General features: G+C 33.9%; 6 protein-coding genes across 7 annotated transcripts; 4 read left to right on the top strand and 2 right to left on the bottom strand.

The window, feature by feature from the left end:
* The first annotated feature begins 753 nt into the window (after positions 1-753).
* Positions 754-2777, top strand: LOC137819648 (Glucose-methanol-choline (GMC) oxidoreductase family protein). The gene is made up of 2 exons (XM_068623552.2): positions 754-1014; positions 1098-2777. Exons 1-2 carry the CDS (start codon positions 894-896, stop codon positions 2624-2626), a joined length of 1650 nt encoding a protein of 549 aa, XP_068479653.1. The 5' UTR covers positions 754-893; the 3' UTR covers positions 2627-2777.
* Positions 2778-4447: 1670 nt separating this feature from the next.
* Positions 4448-5350, top strand: LOC137818309 (uncharacterized). The gene is made up of 2 exons (XM_068621644.2): positions 4448-4769; positions 4842-5350. The coding sequence occupies exons 1-2, from the start codon at positions 4574-4576 to the stop codon at positions 5129-5131; spliced, it is 486 nt and encodes a 161-aa protein (XP_068477745.1). The 5' UTR covers positions 4448-4573; the 3' UTR covers positions 5132-5350.
* A 327-nt stretch (positions 5351-5677) lies between these two features.
* On the bottom strand, positions 5678-8735 carry LOC137818308 (shikimate O-hydroxycinnamoyltransferase). The gene is made up of 2 exons (XM_068621643.2): positions 8045-8735; positions 5678-6727 (listed from the first exon to the last, which is right to left on the bottom strand). The coding sequence occupies exons 1-2, from the start codon at positions 8450-8452 to the stop codon at positions 5834-5836; spliced, it is 1302 nt and encodes a 433-aa protein (XP_068477744.1). The 5' UTR covers positions 8453-8735; the 3' UTR covers positions 5678-5833.
* A 5469-nt stretch (positions 8736-14204) lies between these two features.
* Positions 14205-15904, top strand: J8 (Chaperone DnaJ-domain superfamily protein). The gene is made up of 3 exons (XM_068621639.1): positions 14205-14846; positions 15052-15120; positions 15488-15904. Exons 1-3 carry the CDS (start codon positions 14628-14630, stop codon positions 15671-15673), a joined length of 474 nt encoding a protein of 157 aa, XP_068477740.1. The 5' UTR covers positions 14205-14627; the 3' UTR covers positions 15674-15904.
* An 888-nt stretch (positions 15905-16792) lies between these two features.
* LOC137818307 (uncharacterized) lies at positions 16793-19587 on the bottom strand. Of its 2 annotated transcripts, none has more exons than XM_068621642.2 (3): positions 19357-19587; positions 17480-17594; positions 16793-17292 (listed from the first exon to the last, which is right to left on the bottom strand). In XM_068621642.2, the coding sequence occupies exons 1-2, from the start codon at positions 19514-19516 to the stop codon at positions 17503-17505; spliced, it is 252 nt and encodes an 83-aa protein (XP_068477743.1). In that variant the 5' UTR covers positions 19517-19587; the 3' UTR covers positions 16793-17292; positions 17480-17502. The 2 variants fall into 2 exon arrangements, with proteins under 2 accessions (XP_068477743.1, XP_068477742.1); XM_068621641.2 differs by having other exon boundaries at positions 16793-17129.
* A 1001-nt stretch (positions 19588-20588) lies between these two features.
* Positions 20589-21467, top strand: LOC137818305 (early nodulin-like protein 17). The gene is made up of 2 exons (XM_068621638.2): positions 20589-20752; positions 20998-21467. The coding sequence occupies exons 1-2, from the start codon at positions 20593-20595 to the stop codon at positions 21324-21326; spliced, it is 489 nt and encodes a 162-aa protein (XP_068477739.1). The 5' UTR covers positions 20589-20592; the 3' UTR covers positions 21327-21467.
* The last annotated feature ends 2273 nt before the right edge of the window (positions 21468-23740 follow it).

Below are 23740 nucleotides of genomic sequence, written 5' to 3'. Positions count from 1 at the left end.
TCATTTTTTTATTCAATGTTTCATTTCTAGAATAAGTGTTCATGTATTATTTATTAGTGAGCACGTAAGACTTTAATAGGGTTAATTCAACTTCCAACTCTTTGACTAGTTCCAATCCAACTAAAATTAAATAAGTCAAATCTTTTTAATTAACCTAATCATCCAACCCAATCAATTAAGGGGTGGATCTATAAAGGTCGGACACTCCTTTTAAATGACGTGTCGGTGTTCGATACTCATATCGGACACCGACATTCGTATGACACTTGTAGGACATATATCCGTAAAGTGTCCAATTTAACAAGTATTTGTTAAATTTCTAACAATCTAGTACGGTTTTAACACAATTCTAAAAAGGAAAAATACATTAATTTCTTAAAAATTCAAACTTTACTTTATTGTATAAATTGTTATTATAATTATAAAAATAAGAAACAAATCATTGTGAATCAGTTATGAAAAATATATTTTTACTCAAAAAATAATCTAGAACATACTTGTATACATAAATGTTTTCGTATATCCGTATTGCGGTGTTTGTCAGTGTTTCTGCTAGGTAAGATTAGTCCTATTTGGGTCCATCAGTGTCACACTCCCATGTACAAACAAGAAAACAAAATGGAGTGAGTTGAAAAAAAATTCATTTTAATTTTTTAAAATCTAAAAAGTTATTTAATCTATATCTAATTTAAATCTAGTTAAATAGATTCTTTAAATTTGATATAAATCCATTTATATTAACTTAAAAGAAGTAATATGGTTATGGATGTGTATTTGTTTGGCTAATTAGCCGTGATAAAAACTTGTGAAGCTTACAAAAGAAGGTTCTAAATTGGTTCTCTGCTACTCTCACTCACTCTTTCTCTTCTCAACAAGAAGCAAGAAGAAGAAACATGGAGCGACCCATAAGCTCTGTACATTTAGAGTACGTGGCCCTGTTCATATTGTGCACCACACTGTTTGCTTCCGCCACCACTTCTCAACACCAAGAATCACAAACTCGACAACATAAAGGTGAATCACTGTTCCTATCTTAAAACTGCATTGCTTTGCTTTGCTTTGCCATGCTTTCATACTGTGTCATGTCATGTGATCAGAGCCCAGTTACCTGAAGATGGTGGTCAACGCCACCGAGTTGCCCGTTGAAGAATACTACGACTACATCATCGTGGGTGGCGGCACTGCGGGGTGCCCGCTGGCGGCGACGCTCTCGCACTCGTTTAAAGTGCTTGTGCTTGAAAGAGGCGGCGTTGGGAGCGGGAACCCCAACCTGATGAACCAAGAAGGGTTCTTGAACAATCTCTTGAACGTTGAGACAGAGGACTCGCCCGCGCAGGCTTTCATTTCGGAGGAGGGAGTGCCCAACGCGCGTGGGCGGGTTCTTGGCGGCAGCAGCGCCATCAACGCGGGCTTCTACAGCCGAGCCCACCGGGATTTCTTCGAGAGGTCGGGCTTGCCGTGGGACCTGGCGCTGGTGAACCAGTCGTACCAGTGGGTGGAGAAGGAAATCGTGTTCAGACCCAAACTCAAGACGTGGCAATCCTCTGTTCGCGACGCCTTGCTGGAAACAGGGGTCACTCCCTACAACGGTTTCACTCTGGACCACGCCAAGGGGACCAAGATTGGCGGCTCCACGTTCGACAGCTCCGGCAGAAGACACACCTCTGCGGATCTTCTCAGACACGCTCGCCCATCCAACATCAAGGTCGCTGTTCACGCCACCGTGGAGAGGCTGCTTCTGGCGGGCTCCACCGCCATTGGAGCTCTGTTCCGCGACCAGAGAGGGAGGCACCACCGCGCATTTTTGCAGGAACACGGAGAGGTGATCCTCTCCGCCGGTGCCATTGGAAGCCCTCAGCTACTTCTTCTGAGCGGGATCGGTTCAAGGCCTTATCTCTCATCATGGGGGATCCCCGTGGCTCACCACCTCCCCTACGTGGGGCACTTCCTCTACGATAATCCCAGAAACGGAATCACCATTCTCCCCTCGCTTCCACTCGACCATTCTCTCATCCAAGTCGTGGGGATTACCGATTCCGGCGCTTACATCGAGGCTGCATCCAACGTCGTCCCTTTCATCTCCCCCCGCCACAACGCCTTCGTCCGCTCCCCGCTCTACCTCACCGTGGCCACGCTCATTTCCAAGATTTCCGGCCCTCTCTCCGCCGGCTTTCTGCGACTCGCCTCCACCGACGTCGACGCGAATCCCCGCGTGAGGTTCAACTACTTCGACAACCTCGTGGACCTTGAGCGCTGCGTGAACGGGAGCAGGAAGATAGCAGAAATCCTCAGGAGCAGGGCTTTGAAGGACTTTAAATTCTCGAACTGGTTCGGGGAAGCAGACTTCCGGTTCATAGGCCCCGCCCTGCCGCTTCACCAAACGGAGTTTCCTCGCATGGCGGATTTCTGCCGGCGGACTGTGAGCACCATCTGGCACTACCACGGCGGCTGCGTGGTTGGCAGGGTGGTTGATCCCCATCTGAAGGTCATCGGAGTGGATTCTCTTCGCATTGTTGACGGATCCGTCTTCAGCGTGTCGCCGGGAACCAATCCTCAGGCCACCCTGATGATGCTCGGACGGTATTTTGGGTTGAAGATGATCACAGAAAGGAACGATTACAAATGATGCTTGCATGCACCCATTCACCTTCTTCTCCATCTTTAGACCAACATTTTGGATTTTATAGTTTTTTTCATTCGCCAACTCACTTCTTTCACGTCCCATGTTCAAACTACCAGAATATAAAACTAACAATTATGTTCATTCACATTACTCCTTTTCTTATTCTCTATCTATTTTTTAATCCATTCACGTATATATCCATGTATTATGATGTCAAAATATAGTTGTTATCTTGGTTTCAAGTATGGTTGTAATTAATTTGAGAAAGAATTGGCGAGAAATTATTAATACTTTAGTGAGAAAGTTACTGTAATTTATTTATACGACTAAAATACTACCATACATGTGAGAAATAAGATTAAACTAGAGATGTGAAAATTTCTAAATTGACCAATCTAAAAATTGTGCAAAACATAATTTGGAAAACTGTCTTAAAACTGTTGTGAAATCCGTTGCTATAAATAGTTATATTAGAATCAATTATTATAAGTTAAGTATGATATTTAATTTAATTAAAGTGTTTTTATATATTTGTAATAAGCACTCCAATTTATATGCATACAATTTAGTTTATAATAAATACTTTTTGTTTAATAATATAGTTAATCTAGGCTAAATGACATGAAATATAATGCATATATTAAAAAATATTGTATAATAAGCTTAGACAAAAGGACTTTAGCATGGAAGCAAGCAAGCCTATCCAATGGTCTACTAATTTGAGGAGATTCAATTGAACAAATTCATCTTATCTATTCTTAAAAAACAAATAATAGACACCACGAAATGTTTTTATTTTAATTTATTTAAATATATTTTTTATTACTTTAAATTGGACAGTTTTTCTTTTGATTTTCCCATTAATTTGTTAATCTTATTATTCCTTTAATCATCACAAATGTTATTTTTAATTCAACGTCACATTTCATCTTGAAAAGTGTAACTCTCACAAAGATTCTTTGAATTCAAGCTCCTCAAGTCTGGGACAAGTGTACAGATTGGGTCAGTAGGATACATGGAGGTTCAACATCCAATCAAAGCCGATCCATATTACTAAAACCATTATGTCCAAACAAAAGATTAACAAGACTAATCAGTGGTCAGACATTAGGTAACACACTCCTAATTAAGATCCAAATTTCTAATCTGACCCAATAGTAAATGACCCATAATAATCATATTAATAGGCACAAATTCAAAATAATCGGATATGTCATAATCCAGTACTGATAACATCGAGTACCAAAATCTTACTATAACGTCGTTTTACAGGTACCATTCGAGCTTAGAATTCACGGGAACAAAGAGTAATAAGGTAAAAGAAGAGTACTAAGACCATTTTTAGATGAAAGAGGTAGACCGGAATAATAATTTTCTTGTTTCAATCCTCTTCGAAAACACCTATAAAGTGAAACCCTTTAACTGAAAAACCAACATAAAAAAATTAAAATTTAAAAGATTAAGAATATATTTAAATAACTTTAATCTACAATGTTTTGTATAAATAAGAATATTAATAAAAATAAAGAATGTAGTCTTAATATATTTACAGATTGCTTTTTAGGTAAGCATACCTTACTTATTATTCCTATTCTCTTGTCTGCGAAGCATTTTGCCTTAAACATGAACTTCAGAAATCAATCTATGTAGAATATATCGTCCCTACCCTGCAAATAAAAGGAACATAGTGGTGCTAAAGGTATAGTAATGTGTCTAATATGCCTCTTCTGTTCCATGATTACACTTCAAGCCATGCCTCACAGCTTCAGACTTTTCCACCGTCTCTGAAATGGCATCACTTTTTCTTATTCTGTCTCCACCAAATACTTCTCCTCCTAATACCCTGCATCACCATTCCTACTAAGTATGATCTCAAATGTGAATTCTCACCTTTACTTGGTGGAATAAATTAATAAAACCTATAAATACCATAACCCTCCCCAACACCACATGATTCAAAATCTGTCACCCTCACTTGTCCTAGCCTTTGGCACCCAACTGGTTTACAAAGAATCACCCTTGCCTTTCCCTACCATGGTGGTGAGATTCCTTGTTCTTTCCCTACTCATCTCAGGCATTCATGCCATATCAATTTCAGAAGGTAAAGGCCTGATCCAGAGCAATGGAGAAGCACAACAACTTCTTGGTACCCCCACTTCTTCAGCCTTTCAAAGTAATTGTTTTTTCTTTCACTTTAAACTAATGGTATTCGGTGTAGGGAAATTATATGGAATAAGCATGGAAGAGGCAAGAATTTTGAAAGAAAAAGTTGATGAAACTGAAAATGGGTGCAAAGACGAAGTAGTTAGTACTACAAGAATAGCACAAGGTGGAAGTTCAGGCGGTGGAGGAAAGAAAGGAAAGACAGGAACTGGGGGCAGTGCAGATGTTACTCGCCGGCCACGCCAGAGTTCAGCACCCTCAAAGCCTCACTTTTGGGTCTCAACATTTAATCTATGCGTAAGCATGGCTATATCAGTCACATTATTTCCTTTCCACTGGATCTGATGAACTAATTCACGCAGAAAACAATGGTTACCACACGTTGCTCTTTTTCATTGCTGCTATATGATGCCTACTTCCTTTTTCAATACATACTTTGGTCTTCGCTTGCAGATCAGTTTGTGTCCTCCCTTTCAATATTCGTAGCTTCTCATCCATCATATCAATGAATAACAATGTAATATGAATGATATGAATGAATGAATATTTGAACCTTTGCCGGAAATTTTAGAGGGGGTGATGCAATTTGCAAAACATTCAAGGGTATATGTCGATGCAAAAATGGAAAGATTTAACTTGTGTTGGCTTTGGTTAGTACTGATAAGTGATGGTATAGAAGCAGAAAAGGAACCAATTTTACATTGCTCTGAATTCAATTATGTTAAATATCCGTTCTCTACAATGTTATTTTCAAGATCATTGCTTAAGACTTGTTTTTGAAGTTCTTATAACTTTCCCAATTGTAAATTTATCTGATTTGCTTTTCTATCAAGTGTAATGTAGTTCTTTTCAGTTTACATTACTCTATAAAATGCACCTGACAGAGACGTGTGCAGACAATTCTGAAACAAGTCTTAATTGTTGGTGAAGTTCATAAATGGTTACAGAGTATAACACTTGTAAGAAAAATGTAGTCTATTGATAACTGAAATGGTTGGCATGAACAGTTGCATACCGTCTAGAGACAACAAAAGGTACCATGATTCCTCAAATGTCATACAAGTAATCCTTAAACACCTTCATATGGTCTGGCTGAAGAGCTATTGCCACAGACACGCTGCCATCATTGGTGGAGTTTGGGATTATGAAAGATAGCCCCTCGTAAGCAATTCCACCAGGTCCCATGAACACGGGCCTTCCCCAACCAAAGTCAGCATCATGGATCGGAAGCCTGGTCCAGCTAGTGATGCCAAGATTTGGACATTTGAAAGTGTGTGCACCACGAACAAGAGCTTTGAGATCAGGTTGGAGCTCTAGATAGTCAAGAGCGGATCTCAAATACTCGTTGTCCATTCGCAGCAAAGCATTGTGGATTCGGCTTGCAGCATACCATGTTGGTTTTGACATGAGATCACCAGCCACAGCTATAGGAGTGGTTGTGAAGATCACATTGCCAAAGTAACCTGGTGGTGGAGAAGGTTGCAGCCTTGACCTTCCGTCTGTTGCAATGTACAACTTGGTCTCTTGATCGTGAGGAAGTGCTCTGGCTTTGCACACACTTCTCCACACATGACCTGCCAGCATCTCGTAAGAGCTGTAGCTGATGGTGTTGCCATCTTCTTTGGACTTGGCTTTGAGGGTGCAGAGCTGGTCACGTGTGAGTTTGAAAATGGAGACATCTGCAGGTACAGTGTGAGAGTTTGTGGGGTGTTGTTGGGTGTTCATGGGTGGTGGTGGCTTGTATTCAATGTGGTCAAAGAGTGGTCGTGGTGGGTCTCTGGCACGGAGTATTGTTCTGTCAATGAATGGTGGAATTGAAACATCCAAGCCACGAGCCACATCGGACCATGTGTTGATGAAGTGAAGACCAGAGGCACCGTCTGCTACGTGATGTTGCATACCAACTCCCAGTGATGCTCCTCCACATTTGAAGTGCGTCACCTAAAATTTCTTAAAATCAAATTTTGAACATAAATAATTAAGCTAATAATAAGAAATAAAGAAACATTTTTTTTTAATTTATCATTTAGAAATACCTTTTTACTTAAATAAATGTATATAATTTTTTTATTATTAATTTATATAATTTATAATTAAAACTTTAAAAGGAAAGATATTTCTATCCTCGGACCATGCCTCAAATGTCTAATTCACCAACCGCATTCATTAACCAGTAATTTGGGACCGTAGCACTCTTATTTTATATACAATTTGTAAGATAAATAAAAAATAATAAAAATCATGATGAAGGGTGAAAAAGCTACGGGAGATACGTAAAATCTTTAAAATGTAGGATACAAGGACACAGATCTATATATTATATAATTATGAATTATATAAATTGACAATAAAAATTTATGTGTACAATTATGTTCCAGATTATGTTTTGGAGCGGAAATATGTTTTTTTATGACTGGTTTCACAATGATTTGTTTCTTAGTTTTATAATCATAATAAAAATTTATACAATAAAGTTTGAATTTTGAGAAAATTAATGTATTTTTTCTTTTTAAAATTGTGTTAAGATCATACTAGAATTGTCAGAAATCTAACAAATACTTTTTGAATTGGATACTTTATACGTGTCCTACAGGTGTCAGTATCGGTGTCCGACACGAGTATCGAACACCGACACGCCATTTAAGAGGAGTGTTGAGAGTAAAAAACTTTTATCAAAATTCACCTAATTTTATAAAATCTCACAAAAGTAAAAAAAAAATTACATAATTTTTTTCGATATAATAAAACCTAGATCAAGAGTTATTATTACAGCACATAATATTTTTACTTCAAAAGAGTTTTTTTTTCTGAAATTTCTTAGTTTATGGTTATTGCGTAACATAAAGCCTTTTTTAGTTGTATTTCAATCAAAATTATTCTTCTAAATTATGTTTCACCTTTCAGTTACGTTTAAATTTACAATTCCATAAATTATTATTTTAATATAATATTTTATTATGAAATATAATTTTGAATTCATGTGACAACTATTTTTTTATATTAAAATAATAATTGAAATATAAGATAAAATTGATGATGCGAAAGGAGCATCATCGTCCCTGCAAAAGGAAAACAGAGTAAGCATGGGTCGTGTTGACTCATACATAACTCAGATACTATTCTTATTATCTCTTCCAAATTCCATGACTTCCGATGACATTAAGGTCAATATACGTCGTCTCGTTTGGTAAGTTAATCTTTGACTTATTTTCCGAATAGTTCAACAAAAAAAAGTTCAGCAAGAGAAGAAAAACGCACCTGTAACACCAAGAGCGGATAGGTTTCGATCCCCTGCGAATAATCCACGGCGGGGATGAGCTGCCGGAGCTCAAGCGTGGGTGCAAAGTCTCCGAAGTCGTCGACGACGGCACCGGTGTCGGCCTCCACGAAGAGAACGCCTTGACCGTCGCAGTCAATCTCCACGCGACCGTCTTCGTCCCGGCGGAGCCTCCCGGCCATTGGGTAGAAGGGCACCAGCACCCTGCTGAGGGCCTCCTTGAGAATGTTCCCGTCGAAGAAGTTAGACGCGCCGTTGGGTCTGTAGAAGTAGACGCTGGGCGTGTGGAAATTCGGCACCACCAGGTCGACGTTGGAGTTCCACAGCAGACGGCGGTGGAGCTCTTCCGCCGGGCGCACCATGGTCGATTCCTTGACGGTGATGATCATCTCTGTAATGAATGAAAAGATGGTGTAATTGCGATGATGAGAGTGGGTGGGAAGTGAAGAAGGAGTCGTGGATTTTAAGGAAAGAGAGAAGGGTTGAGTGATTCACCAACCACGCCCACTGGGTCCACCAATGGAGAGACGCCACCTCATCAACCGCACCACCATGGTTTGGCATCAGAAGTTGGTGAGAATGAGACCTTCCTTTTTTTCCATTTTCTGTGTTCCCATAAATTCCTTTATCACGTTTTTTGTTATATAAAAAAAAAAAAAAAAAAAAAAAGAAAGAAAAAAAGATTGATACGATGGTGTGATGAATGATTGAGGTTGGGGTATGGAGTGAGTCACCAACTCCTATCTAGAAAGAGAGAGTTGGGTTGGGTGGGTCCGGTTCTCTGTTCTGACTGCTCACGTCATCGACTCGCCACCCCTCACGCAACTCCACTCTTCATTCTCACATCTTTCATGCATAACACAGCATCCTCAAATTCAGGAATAACAAAACAAACCATTCGAAATGTCTTCAAACCAGGTATTATGAGGTTGTCTTTTGGGTCATTTGTTTGTTAGTTATGTAAGTTACCCCTTAGACGATGTATAGGGTGGCCAGATTGGTGAGAATAACCTTTTTTTTATTGAATTTTTTTGGAACTTAAAGTAACCATGTTTTTGGATTTCAAAACTCTATTTTTTTTTGTATAGTGTTTATTTTATTTCTCCAATTAGTTTTCTAAACTTAAATTGATGCTGTGAAGGTTATTAGGAGAAAAAATCTCTATAGATATGGTACGTGGTAGGGAGTAGGGGACTTGAATTTACTTGCTTAAAGTTGAACCTTAACAAATTGTGGGATTAGATAAAAAGAGAGTATATGGAAAAATATTTCAAGACTTCATAAAATACACAACAACTTCATGAGAAATCATGGAGGTTAGAACCACCACAATATATGGTATCGAAAATCATACTCAGAACTACCTCAAAGTTTTTCGAGTTTAGATGTTGATCTAGGGTGAATCAGACGTTGTCCTATGTAACATGTTTGTGGGTATTTTTATGGAAACCACCTTGTAGTGGTTTAGCATGATTCTTGATTAGGCAATTACATCTTTCCAATTTTTTTTCCAAAATGTTCATGGAGGAGTTTACGGCCAAAAAAGTAAAGTCTTCTAGGATTGTAGACCTTTTTGACATAAAACAACAAGAGAAAGTGACGTTGAAGAACTATCTCCGGTACTTTATGATATCTTAGAACGAATTTATCAACCAAATTAGGAGATGTTTGTTGATGTCTTTGTAAAGGAGCTACAAGCCAACCCTTCATAATAAGGTTGAATCTATGGTTGAAATCCAAAGTAGATCCTCATATCGAGGCAGAAGAAAAATGACAACAACTATCAAAGTACAAGGAGAATGACCTGGAATGGAGACTGAAAAAAGAAGAATGACCTTGATCGATGATATGTACCTTACGTGGCTTAAAAGCCACGAGAAGAGAAAGAAAGACACAAAGTTTCTTGAAAACAAATCCTCACGGATGATGATATATCCAAAAAGATTACGGTTCCCTTGAAAGACCAAGCATCTTCTTGGTCATATTCGGGATGCTTGGTGCAAATTCCAGCATGCCTATGGTTATGATACAAATATATGTTTCGCCTTAATGACCTAACTCGCCAAACTAGTAAAGGAAGGTCATCTACGATACTATTGAGAGTCATTCTGATTGTTTGATCCCATCGAAAGTATCAATCCCCAAGCTATATCACTAAACACGAGATGTTTATTTTGGGATATTTCAACACAACATTAGGAGGATTCGTTGGAGGAGGGTTGACCAACTCAAGGTGGAAGCGGTACTCCTGGGACCTTCTGTTGCGACCAAACAAGAGGGTTCAATATGAATTTTGGTAGCATATAGAACAACCAACTTAAAGGGCAGTGGAGCATGGTTATTTTAGAAGATGACATCCTCATTGAGAATTCACTTTGATTATTTTTAGGATAAGTAATGATAAATATGAAGTATTAATCGACGAAATGCTTTTTTGGACCAAGGTCAGAGAGTGACGGCTAATAGTAACTCAGATTTTGAAATGATTTCCATTTAGCTCGATATTTGAGATAGGTTAGGATCTTATCTAAACTATTTAATTTATTTTGAACTTGTATATAATCAATTCTCAAATCAAATTTCTATAAATATATAAGTCTTAGAAGATACTTGAACTCCCTTACTTAGAGTCAAATTAATTAATGTAATGTGATTATTGTAAGTCAAATTTACTTATAAATTGTACCTACCCATTTGTCTTTCTATAATACTTCTTTAGAAAGTAACATTACAAAATACTCATACTAATTTTCTAACCCCTTTTATATGTTGGGTAAAGCAGAAACTCTTACCTTTGAATGGTTCTTGGAAAAGGATAGAGTAAGCTTTCTAGAATGTGAGGACTTATGTTCAAAGTCTTTATATATTACAAACAAAAAAGTTGATCAGAATCTTACCAAGTACATTTTATTTACCATTATGATTATTCTATATGGGAATACCATAAATCTGAATCATTGTAAGCCGTAGATTCCATTAAATGCAAGATTGTGCCTATTATAAGATTATATACTATTCTGTATTTAAATCAATGTGCGATCAAACACTGATTTTTCGTATACATATTTTATAATTTTATTCTTATTTTTAGAACATTTTATAATAACTATTTTTGTATAAAAACTGTTACGTAACTATTTTAATTCAATCTTTCAACTCATGATCCATGAACCCAACTTAAGCTTTTTGGGTTGGTTAAAAAAATTATTAAATTGGGCACAATACTTTATAAAATGTCATATATCTTTTAACATTTTACTCCGTGTGTATTTAAATTAAATGATGGTTTTTAAAAATATTTTTTGCTAAAACAATTTAGTAAGTTAATGGTGTGATTATGATATTATGTTCAAATTAGTAGACTAAAATTATCTTTAAAACGTAATTTTTTATTTATTTTAATATTAAACTTACTAGACATGAAATAATTTTTTATTTACCCTTAAAATATAAAAAAAATATTAATTTTTGAATATAAAGTCTCAATCGAATGTAATCGAAAAGATAAAAAAAAAAGCATAATTAAAAATTAAAGTGTACTATATCGATGTCATAGTTTTGTTCTGAGCTTACTTTTGTGAAGCCCAATTTCAACTGCATAGACACAACTTTTGCTTGTTGCACCCAATAATTTCTATCAGCACTTATTGTCTCCTGTTTATGTTTTCAAATATGAGAATTTGATTTAGTCCAACCGTAAGCCCAAAAATGACTATAAACTAAACTATTTATATTTTTTACACCCCTCGGCATACTATGCTCACACCTCCTTTTTAAGATAACCACCATCCTTTCATAAAACTAAAAACTAATCCACAAAAAAACTCATACATATCTTAAACACAATTAATTATATTAAAAATTAATCATATATTAAATTTAATTATCATTTCTGAATTAATTAATACACTTATTTTAGCACATAAAACACATATCCTTACATAAATTACTTTAATACATAAAATTAATCCGCTATTGATATTATCACATAAATACACTTATTTGTACGGTTTTGATGCTATCAATATGATGGCTACATGTGCGCCACGTGTATGCTGACTAGGACTTGCTATCCACTTTACAGACACCCAATGTTCTTATCTACATATTATTTATCAGGCTTTTCGGTTTTTAAGAAAAAAAATTCAAAAATTAAATGATATTTCTTCCGGAACAAAACTTCAAAAACGAATCTTAATTATAAATGGTTATTTATGGTGGTTTTCTTATAATAATTATTTCAAATATATTTAAAAGAATTTCAAATTAATAGATAATTTAAATTTTTATATCTATATAATAGAGTTTAAAAATATTTAAAAAAACTTATCATTTTAATCTCAAATTAAGAATATAAAATATAGTCAAATTCTCCCCCTTTATATTGTCTATCTTTATATCTTGTCTCCCTTGCACCTTTATATTAATTATGAAAAATCAATTTTAATATTTTTAAATAACTCTACATAAAACATAATTTTACATTTTTAAATAATTTTCTGACGTTTGAAAGAGCAGTTTCATCTGAGTTTGTGTGAAAAGGTTGATGTTCGTTGTATTCAATATTCTTAGATAATGAAGATATTTTTTTTCAACTTTATACTTTATTTTTACACATCATTAATTTTATTTTTCTAAATTTTATTATCACAACATTTACCTTAACCATCCATATTTATTTATGAGCCAATAACCATTGCCACTTTAATATATATATAAAAAAAATTAGTCTAAAATATATATACCTATTTCTTTAACTTCAAATAAATCGTATGTTCTTCCATCCCAATAATTTTTCAAATTGATAGGGCTCTTGGGCCCAACTTGAAGCATATAGTTTTTTCTTAGAAATTGCCATTGAAAATCATTACAACTTGCGTTGCTAGTTATTATTGGATACATCAATTAAATTAATCCAAATTAGAAACTATAAACAAAAAATATAATTGACATTTTCTTTTGTCTGTGACAAGAGATGTGACATGTATAAAAAAGTCAAAGGAAGCAATGCTAAATCCCATAAATAGATTTAATACATTGGTTGTTTTAAAGGAAACATTTAATATATTAATTATTGATCTATAACTAACATATTTGATATGTGTATGAAAATCTAAGAATATTTTGGTCTTTTTATTATTTGTATGATAGGAAAATTTGTTTATCTTCATCTCCTTATCTATTTAAAGATATTTTTTTAAACACCATCATCGTTGTGTTGTGAAAAGGAGAGTGACGTGTCACATAATCAAAATAGACAAAACATGAAAAACTAAAAATGGGTTCAATATTAAGTGAAGTTGGAGGGTTGAGGAACCACATTACAAAAGGTGAAAGGATATCCACTCGCATATGCCTTCAAGATAAGCTCATTTATTTTTATCATCAACTAGTATTTATTTTAATTAAAAAAAAACTTGCCCTCATAATTTGATAATAAAAGTAATTTATATATTGATAACAAAATTACATTGTATGAAAAGGGGTGTTGACTAATTAGCATATATACGGAGTGCGAATATAAAAATATGTATAATTTTTTAAAATATAGGACATGACCACGAATATATATATCATATAATTATGAATTATATAAATTGACAATAAAAATTTATGTGCATAAATATTTTTTAACAGAAAAGATATTTTATTAACAGAAAAGATATTTCTCATGACTGTTCAAAATGATTTGTTTCTTATTTTTATAATCATAATAAAATTTTCTACAATAAATTTAATTTTTTTTAAAAATAATATATATATTTTTTTAAAATTATGTTAAAATCGTATTAGAATTATTATAAATCTAATTAATATTTTTTAATAGTACTTCATTATACGTGTCCTATAAGTATTATACAAATATTGATGTCTGATACAGATACACCATTTAAACACAGATACACCATTTAAGAGACATATTCGAACCTCGTTGGTTAATTAAGATTAACCGTGGGTTAAATTGGGAAGAAATTAAAAGAAGGGTCATGAAATAAGAGCAAGTAAAAGCTAAAAATAATAAGGAATAGTTGAAAAGAATTAACTAACAGTGATTGGAAGTATTTAAAAAAAGAGGTGTTGAGGCTAAAATTGGAAGAAATGAAAGGGTTATGAATTGGGACCAAGTAAAAATGTAAAAAGACAACGTTAAGATAAGCGTAACAATGTGTCTTTCTGAGACTCTCCTTTTCTGTCTTCTACCTCTAAATCCGAACATCCACGTCACCTTGACTCAATGGATAAGAACAATGAATTGCTCCCACCTCAGATTCTCCCATTTCACCATTCATTTCTTTTCTATATAAATCTCTTTCATTCACTTTATTTTCTATCCTTTAATCTGCTCTACAATTATTCAAATTCACTAACCAAAATCAACCCAATATTTTAGCTTCCCACAGATTCCCCGTCATTTCAACTTGCCGTGCACATTCATCCATCCTAAACAACATCTCCCTTCATCAAATCATCAAAGCTTCATTATTTATCGCCAGATCCTTTCTGGGTGCTTCTGACTTTTTCATTTTAGATATTTCGTTTTGTGAGATTAAGCCCCTTTTGAAAATGGCTGCTGCGACTGCTGGGGTTGTTGGGGGTAATGCTTCTTCTGCTTCTTGGATGCAATTCAGAGGCAGGGAAAGGAAGCATACCAAGAAGAACAGATCTGGGGTTTTTTGCTCTTATTCTTCCCCTTCTGTCATCAATTCTTACAAGACCTTGAGAGTGCAAACGGGCGCTTCTGAATCTGAAGTCAGGAAGGCTTTCCGACAGCTTGCTCTGCAGGTTTCAATCCCAACCTTAAATTCCCCTTTTGCGTGTCTTTGCCATGTTTTTTTTTGTTTTATCCCCATGGATTGGATTCATGTTTGGTTTAGCTGTTTTGATCTTGATTTTCACAAACTGTGTGGTGTTTGGGCAATTATTATTATTTTATAAAATTATACCAGTATTAATTAGTTGATGTTGTATTGTGTTGTGTTTGTTCCAGTATCATCCAGATGTGTGCAGAGGGAACAATTGCACGGTGCAATTTCACGAAATCAACCAGGCTTATGATGTAAGTTATTTTCCCCTTCTCTAGATTTCAATTGCATGGTTTACCTTTAACACAGAATGGAAACTTGTTTAAAATTAAAACTACTGGTTTTTCTAGACTCTCAGAACTTGCTGGTTTTTCTATGCTGTTCAATCATTGCTATCTTTTCCTCCCCAACAAAAGTAATATACACAGTTCATAATAAAAGCTGTTAAAAGTGTGAGCAATAATTGAAATTACACCCACAATTGCACCAAAAGCAATAGTTTAATTTGTCTGATAATACATCTGAAAGTGGGGCAATAATATGATATGGGCCATACCATAGTTTTGAAGTTTTTTGAGAAGGTTGCTAATTGGGATATGGATGTTGATTATTGGATTGCAGACAGTGATGGCGAGCTTGAGAGGAGAATTAAATGGGGCACTAACATACGAGGCTATTTATGATGGTGACACAGATGAGCCAGTGGGAGAAATGAACGAACCAGATTGCGACCTATGGGAGGAGTGGATGGGGTGGGAAGGAGCAGGAATCCGTGACTACTCTTCTTTCATTAATCCTTACAACTGAATGTTTTGAGGAACTGTGTTCATAATTATAAGCCTTCTGAATAAGCATATGATCCCCACCTAATGGTGTGGTTAGTGTGCTCTCTGTATATAGTCCAAGTTCAACTCAATGTAAAGTCCTCTATGTATCATTGGAGCTGAGGAAAACAAACTAATACCATGATGACCTTCACTAATCACAAAAAAGGTCATTATTTAAGCAGTAAAATAAATACAAATGTATTGCATATAACTCCATGCCATCTTTTCCTTGTTATTCTATCCCTACACGTCTTTCAAAATTTGAGGGCCAACTTTGTGGTCATATATTTGTATGTATTCAAAAAAGGTTCCCACAACGAAAGAGAAGTGGTTGAAGGCGTGCACAATGTGCAGTGTGCTATCTTCACATATTTATCACAGAAAAGAGGTTTTTGTTTGGTATCATATCAGGTCATTGCCAGTGATACGTCACACCCTAACCTTGTTATTTCTCCCAAATGCCCTTAAGAGCCCCATTTGTAGGGTAGTTTGCCCGTCACAATCTGTCCATACTTTGTTTTTATGTTATTCAAACAAAATGAAATTGATATTTTGATATATAAATTACAATAAACTTATGTTTGGATTCATGGCCGTCTAAATCTGATGCACGACAGAAACACAAGGAATCAAAATAACTTATTTATACCTAAAAGATATCAAACGACCTCACAAATGTTATTATCTTATTTTAAGTAATCAAAATATAAGCTAGCTATTTTATTGATATTTTGACTATATCTTCTATCTAAAAGAAATTCTTATAAAATCTTCTGATGATTAAATCTTCTCTGTTTTGTATGTGAATTAGTAAGTCGAAGTTTGTAAGGTTGATATATGTTTGAAGTTTGGTTTTTAAGAATTGTCCATAGTTTCAGTAACATTTACCTACTTTTAAAACAAGAAACTGAGCTCTGCGAATTTTTCACATAGCAAGGTTGCCGTAGTTTCTTATTTGCTTCAATCCTCTTTCTTTTGGAATCAAGAACGTGTACTGTTTTTCACAAAAAAAGTAGTTGAATTAAATATGTGGACGTGTGTTCATATTGAGCAATCGAAACAGTACGAGAAGACCTGGCATGGACAGATGACAATGTCGTTGGTGAGGAACTTGTGGCGATTTTCTTCTTGACAAAGTATTGTTGAATACAACTAAAATTATGGAAATCATCCCGATTGTACAATGCAGAAGGTTCTTTTTAAGAAAAACTAAATTGTGTGATTCAAAAGCAAAAAAAATGACTTCTGAATTGCAGAGTCCAAAAGAGACATTTTGACTTTCACACTGCACAATTCAAGAAGACTAAAGTAAATTTTCATATACATAGGATGTAGGAGAGATGCATGGAGGTGGAGAAAGAAATGCTCTGCTTTGGATTACTTCAAAACTGCTGCTTGGCATGCATTGGTATTTGGTCACATTCTTCTTTTATCCGCTAATGATTTTGATCAACCACACAACAACATAAGAGTATGTTACAACAAACACTGCACTGAATTGCCGATGCTTATATGCAAATGCCACATATTCTGCGAGTGCACACACTTGACGAGAAGTTTCCCTATCCATTAACTATGCTTCAAACAGGTAAATCATACCTAACAAATTTTATTATATAAGGAAAATTTCTTATACATCATTAGTTCTTTTTTTCCCAAATGAAAAGACCGATTTATCAGTACAGGACAACGCCAAAATGAAAATGGATCTCCATCCCAAAAGAATAAAACTAGAGACAAAAGGGCATTCAACAAACATATGTAATGCCTTTTCACTTTAGTGTACCTGGAAAAGAATGCTAACGAAGATCATTTAGCAGAAGCAGAACTGGATGAAAGCCTTTCGCTCCTTGCTTTATCAGCTTTTTCCAAGTAATCTTGGTGAGACTGGTGTTTACTCCCTGCAAGGAAACAAGAAGTTCAAAAGATTAAGTAATTAAACGGCCGCAATGAAATGGAGGTATATAAGAAAATTCTAAATCTAAAACACTTTTACACTGTCTGCGTGTGACAATCTAGAGATACGAATCAAAAAGAAAAACATCATTGAAGGTACTACAGTAATTGTTTAGGAAATCTAACTTTGTTTCTGGATTTTAAACAATAAAACGATGCAATAAATAACAGCATGGGTGAAATGCATTTATGTCAGGATAGTTTTAATTGTATGGTCATGCCATGTCATAGCATGCACATGAACATAATAGATCTACCAAACTGTTTTGGTATTTGACCAGGATATCCCTAGCATGCATTGATGTGACGCTAATCACTCAGAAGCTCAGACAATGGAGCAATTTTAGAGGAGCCTTTTAACAATTGCCTTTCTTAGGATCTGAACAATCCCACTACACATCCAGTTTTTGTTCAACAGACCAATTACTGGCAACTAAAAGGGGATGAAGGAGAAATAGAGGAGCAAATTACATGAAAAACAATCTTTTCATTCATGCATCTTCCTCCACTTTACATACACTGTTTTTCTCAGAGCAGGTCTTAGACTTTCTTTTGAATACAGAGGAAGAGGGAAAGAGGCGTTGAGAGTTAAGACTTAAGTACACGAGAAGAATACAACCGCAGGTCTCAAAGCTCAAGTATCATACCAAAAAATTTATTTGTTTTACTTAAAGTGACTTACAAGACCTTCCTTTGAGAATTGATGTTCATATGGGGGCTTTCACTCTATCGACATCAATATTGACCTTGACCCGATGATAAGAAGGTGGCCTTTTTTTCTGACAGGTTCACTTACCTATCAATATTCGGTTGACACCTTCATCTATAGCTTATAAGCAGTCCTTCTATAACCCAATTCTCAATGGAAGTATCAATTGTTAGGAATTAAGCATTAGAGAAGAATCCAACTCAAAAGACTAGTGTACTAGGTAGGAGAGTCTCAAACCTTAAGTATCACAGTATCATATCAAATAGTTTATTCTACTGACTGCGGAACTCCTAAGATTGAGGAACTCCTAAGATTGAGAAATGTAATCAAAACCTCAGTTTAAAAACCTACATGTAAAAGTTTGCTGGTACGAAATGCCAAACCACCATTGCCAGAACTTTCTATGTTCGTGAATCCTACACAAGGTGCTAGCAATATCCCTCTGACATAAATTTACATTATTCAATTTAAGCAGCAAAAGGGCACATATAATATTACAACATCAATAAGAACATACACAACCACTTTGGTGAAGCAAAATATCTGAGATATCCAGCTAATATGTGAGTACCACACCTTTCAATCAACATAGAAGATCAAATGCAAGCCACTAGCTCCACCAAGTTTAATTAAACTAAACATTTTTTTCCTTTTCCTTTTCAATTCTGAACCATCAATTGAAGATTTGCTTACCCCTAATTAGACTTGGAAACTTTATTCAACAACCTCCAAACCCGACCACTTGCAAAGGAAAAGGTGAAATTTTGTGTACATTGGAAATGCTATCTTAGAAGGCTAAAATATCATACAAGTTCAAATCCTAAGAAAATCAATAACACTAAGATTAGAGCTTTACAAATAACAGTGCTACAGAAGCAACCCATTGATAATGTAAAGGGAAAGTTCAAAACTTTGTCAGCGATCTCAAATTTAAACTGAAGGGAAACTGATAATATTTATAAAAGAAACCAATTAGAATAAAAAAAAAAAGGGTGTACCTCGGTTCATAAGGAACCATGGGATGGTAAAAACAGCGGTGATGAGAGTTAAACCAACGAAAACATGCTTCTTCTCACCGCTATGGAGATAGTGATTCACCTTCGACCTGAATCCTCCTCCGCCGTTGCCACCGCCGTTGGTTTTCGTGTCGCTGCTCATCTTCCCTTCGCAACTTCCCCTCTCAGCTCAGGCCACTCACAGAGCCCTAATTTCCTTTTATTAAAAAAAAACTAAGAGTTTTTTTTTTCCCTTTAGTTCATTCACTATAAATTCTAATTAAACTTTTCAAATATAATTTTTTCTTTTCTTGATTGTAGGCTTTATTTTAATAAGTTGAAAAATATTTAATAAAATCATAAAACACTTCTATTAATTTAAATAAATTCTTTTACATTTTTTTAAATATTTTTTTATGGTGAATAAAGTGAAATGATAATAAGATAAAATTCTGTTAATCCTTAAACAACATAATTATAAGGGGAAAATGTGAAAAAAAAGTTGCACCAAGAAAAACAAACATATTTTAAGTTTGTGTTAATGGATAATCAAACATACATAAAACCCTTTATTATTGTTAAGAGTGTTTAGCATTCAAGAATGAAAAAAACACAATTTTTATTCAAAAGATTTGATTCAAATGAAATAACAATAATTAAAAGTTTACTATTTTTGTAATAATAATTAGTATATACATTCACATACTAAACATAAATACACATTATCATTTACTTATAAATTATTATATATATATATTACATTTCTTATTTTTGTAATAATTATTTAAAATTTTATTATAATAATAAAAACTTTGAATTATTTTACAATGTAAATTTTTTTATATCCACACTCACTATTTTTTAAAAGAAAAAACATGTGATTTTTACTGACCACTCAACTTATACCTCCAATAAATGCTATTCATTAATATTTCGTACCTAAACAAAATATCAAGCTTTGATTTTTAATTGAAAGACCAAAGTTTTAACCATTAATATAAATAAAAACACTTTTTTTTATTATATGAAAGGTTTTATATTCAACAATAAAAAATATTACAGGAATAATTTTGATAAGTTAGAAGTATTATTAATGTAAGTTTTATAAAGAGTGACACTAAAACAGAGTAGTGTGTGCTGCCAAAGGTCCAACTTTGTTTGGCCCAAATGCAATAATTGCTGTCTTCTACCCTTCAGCTCTGTTTCACACAACACAGAACAGAACAGAACAGAGAAGAGATGGGAGGCTCATGGAAACTCACATGTGCCCTCTTGCTACTCATCTCCGCCGCAGCCACCGCCACTGACCACATTGTGGGTGCCAATCGTGGGTGGAACCCTAACATCAACTACACTCTCTGGGCCAACAACCACACTTTCTATGTCGGCGACCTTATCTGTTAGTCAAACTCTCTCTTTCTCAATTTTACCTTTCTACCAACAGTCTGCTTGTATAGTTACGCCAGATCCTTCACTTAACCTTACAGATCTGGAAAACTTTCTTACATCTTCACTTCACCTTACAGATCTAGACACACTTTCTATTTTCAACATGCTTCCTCTGTTTTTCCTCACTAAAACAGAACACAGTGAGACAGTAGCATAACTGGTATTATTTTTTGACTTTCCATGCTTTCTTAACAGCATTCAGGTACCAGAAAAACCAATACAATGTGTTTGAGGTGAACCAAACTGGGTATGACAACTGCACCACAGAAGGGGCAGTGGGGAATTGGACCAGTGGCAAGGATTTCATACCCCTGAATAAGGCCAAGAGATATTACTTCATTTGTGGGAATGGCCAATGCTTCAGTGGAATGAAGGTGTCTGTTATTGTCCATCCTCTGCCACCACCTCCCACCTCTGCGCTTGCTGCTGAACATTCAACTCCAAACTCAGCTTCTCCTCTGCTCTTCAAACGCTCTCTGCTGCTGTCCTCTGTTCTGGCTTGCTTTGGATTTGTTTGGATGTAGCAGCTGTTGCTCATTCTTTTCTCCTTTCTTCTCTATTCATCGCTGTATCTTCCTTGTTTGTTTCTGATTCACGTCTTTCTAAGCCAAATGTAAGCTTGTTTTGTTAGTGCTGAAATTAAATGTCTCCGATTCTGGGTACAAGAGTCTCCTCTGTAGTTTCGATGCAGAACAAAGAGAATAGGTTTTCTTGACACCTCTGTAGTACTTGAAAAAAAATACTGTTTTAGAGTTAAGGTTCCTGCACAAATTTAATATCTTTATGTTTTTGTTTGACTACAAAATTAAATGTGTTTGATTTACGTCAGTATCAGATTATGAAAAAAACAACAACATTGTCAATCATAGTACTTTCTATGTTTAGATGAGAAAGATGCAGAAAAAAAAAAAAAACTCAGAAGAAACTATTGTATATTCTAACACGTCTTAAATGGTGTGTCTGTATTGAATTAAATGGTGTGTCTGTATTGAACACTGATCCTCATACTTGTACAATATTAATAAAAATACGTAGTTAAATTCAAATAATATTTAATAAATTTTTAACCATTCTAATACAATTTTAATATATATTTTTTTAAATTACATTAATTTTTTAAAATACTCTAATTTTTATTATAATTATAAAAATAAAGAATAAATTATTTTTAGAAAAAATTATACCTATTTCCATATTCATATAGTAAGAATCTTCATATTAAATGTGAAACTCTATTCAATTAGTTCCAACAAGTTTGGATAAATCAGCTCTCCAAAACAAAGTCTTTAGCACTAGAATCATTACAAAATAGATTTTGCTCCTTTGTTGTTTATTTTGAATCTTTGCATTATAACCATATTAAAAAGAAGATTTAGTATGTGATGTTATTTTTTAAATTATCAATAATTACAAGTAATCTTATATTATAATTTAATTTATTCAACAAAATCCAAACTAAGCCATTATTAAATATATTTACTTATTTGTTATAAATTTTAGTTATAGTAAAATTTCTTATAAATATTTACTTGTTATATTTTAATTTCGTAAAATAAATATTTATTTTCTACTTTATATAAATTAAAATACTAAATATTGTTGGAATCCCACATCGACTAGAGATTAGAGTCTTTCATTGTATATAAGTGGGTTCAAATCTCAATCTTATGAGTCGGTTTTATGGGATTGAGTTAGGCTTAAAGTCCACACTACTGTAATATCGTATCAGAACTATTTTAAGCCTCTCAAAGTACACTCTTTCGTAATAAATATTATTCATAACTTAAAATCTTATCACAACTTACAGTGAGGCTTTGGACAAGCCAACCACGTTTTTCATACTTAAAAGTGTTTTATATATAAGCCTTAAAAAAACACAAAACTTTTCAAGACATATGTCAAGTTACTATTAGTTTTTATAAGAATAAAAGATAAAGAAATGATATATAGTCATTGATAAAGTATTTAATCATTTTTAGTCTAACAATTATTATTTGTAAATTTTTCTTAACCATCTTTATATATAAAAGAAACTACTTGTGTTAATAATAAAAAATAGCGAACATATATTTTCTCGTTCAAAGTAGAAGTAAAACTAGTATTTCAATATAATATATTACAATGTTCAAATAATTTATTCATATTATTTTGATAAATTTTCGAAGCAAAAAGTTTTACATTACACAAATGTCAACATAAAATTAAATAAATTCGAAAATATGTTTGATACAAAGAATAGAAACACTATATCACAACGATTTTTTTTTTTATAATTCTTATAAATAAATGTAGTGTTGTGCTTAACAGTTTATTGAATCAATAAACATAATACACTAAAAAAAAAGCATACGATTCTTTCATTCTTTTTAGCTTATAAGGGTTTAACAACAAAATTATGCTAAATTATAAAAGAAGAGTGTTATATTTGTAAAAAAAAATTATTGTAGTTTCTAAGTACAAGAATTATCTTTTTATTATAGTGGGTTTTGTATGAAACAATTTTATTGCTGTATAATCTTGTATAATCTTGATAAAATGTATGTAATTAGCTTTGAGAGTTATGTACCTAGTATCCAATATTGTAATAATTTATGTTTAGTGTTGCTTTACATGAAAAAAAAAATGGAAAAAAGTTTTAAACTACTTTTCATAGTGTTCAAAATATTTATCAATAATCAATTAAAGTTTCTTAAAGTATTTTAAAAAATTATGTCATTATCTACGTTATTAATTTAACAATCACCATTAGTTTCATTATTGTAAAAAAAAAGTCACCGCTTTCATAATTGTTAAAAAAAATCTCCACCACTTTCACCATTATTGTACCCTTTTGATAGGGTCGGACATACGTAGTCGGTCATGGAAGGCTATCACCCGAAAGATGATATTTAGTCGTTGATTTTGAGGAGATTGACCCTTCAAATTCATTGAGCACATT

Source organism: Phaseolus vulgaris, chromosome 10, assembly GCF_051622355.1.
Source record: "Phaseolus vulgaris cultivar YP4 chromosome 10, ASM5162235v1, whole genome shotgun sequence".
In the NCBI taxonomy this organism is placed as follows: Eukaryota; Viridiplantae; Streptophyta; class Magnoliopsida; order Fabales; family Fabaceae; genus Phaseolus; species Phaseolus vulgaris.
This window is presented reverse-complemented; position numbering and strand designations above follow the sequence as displayed.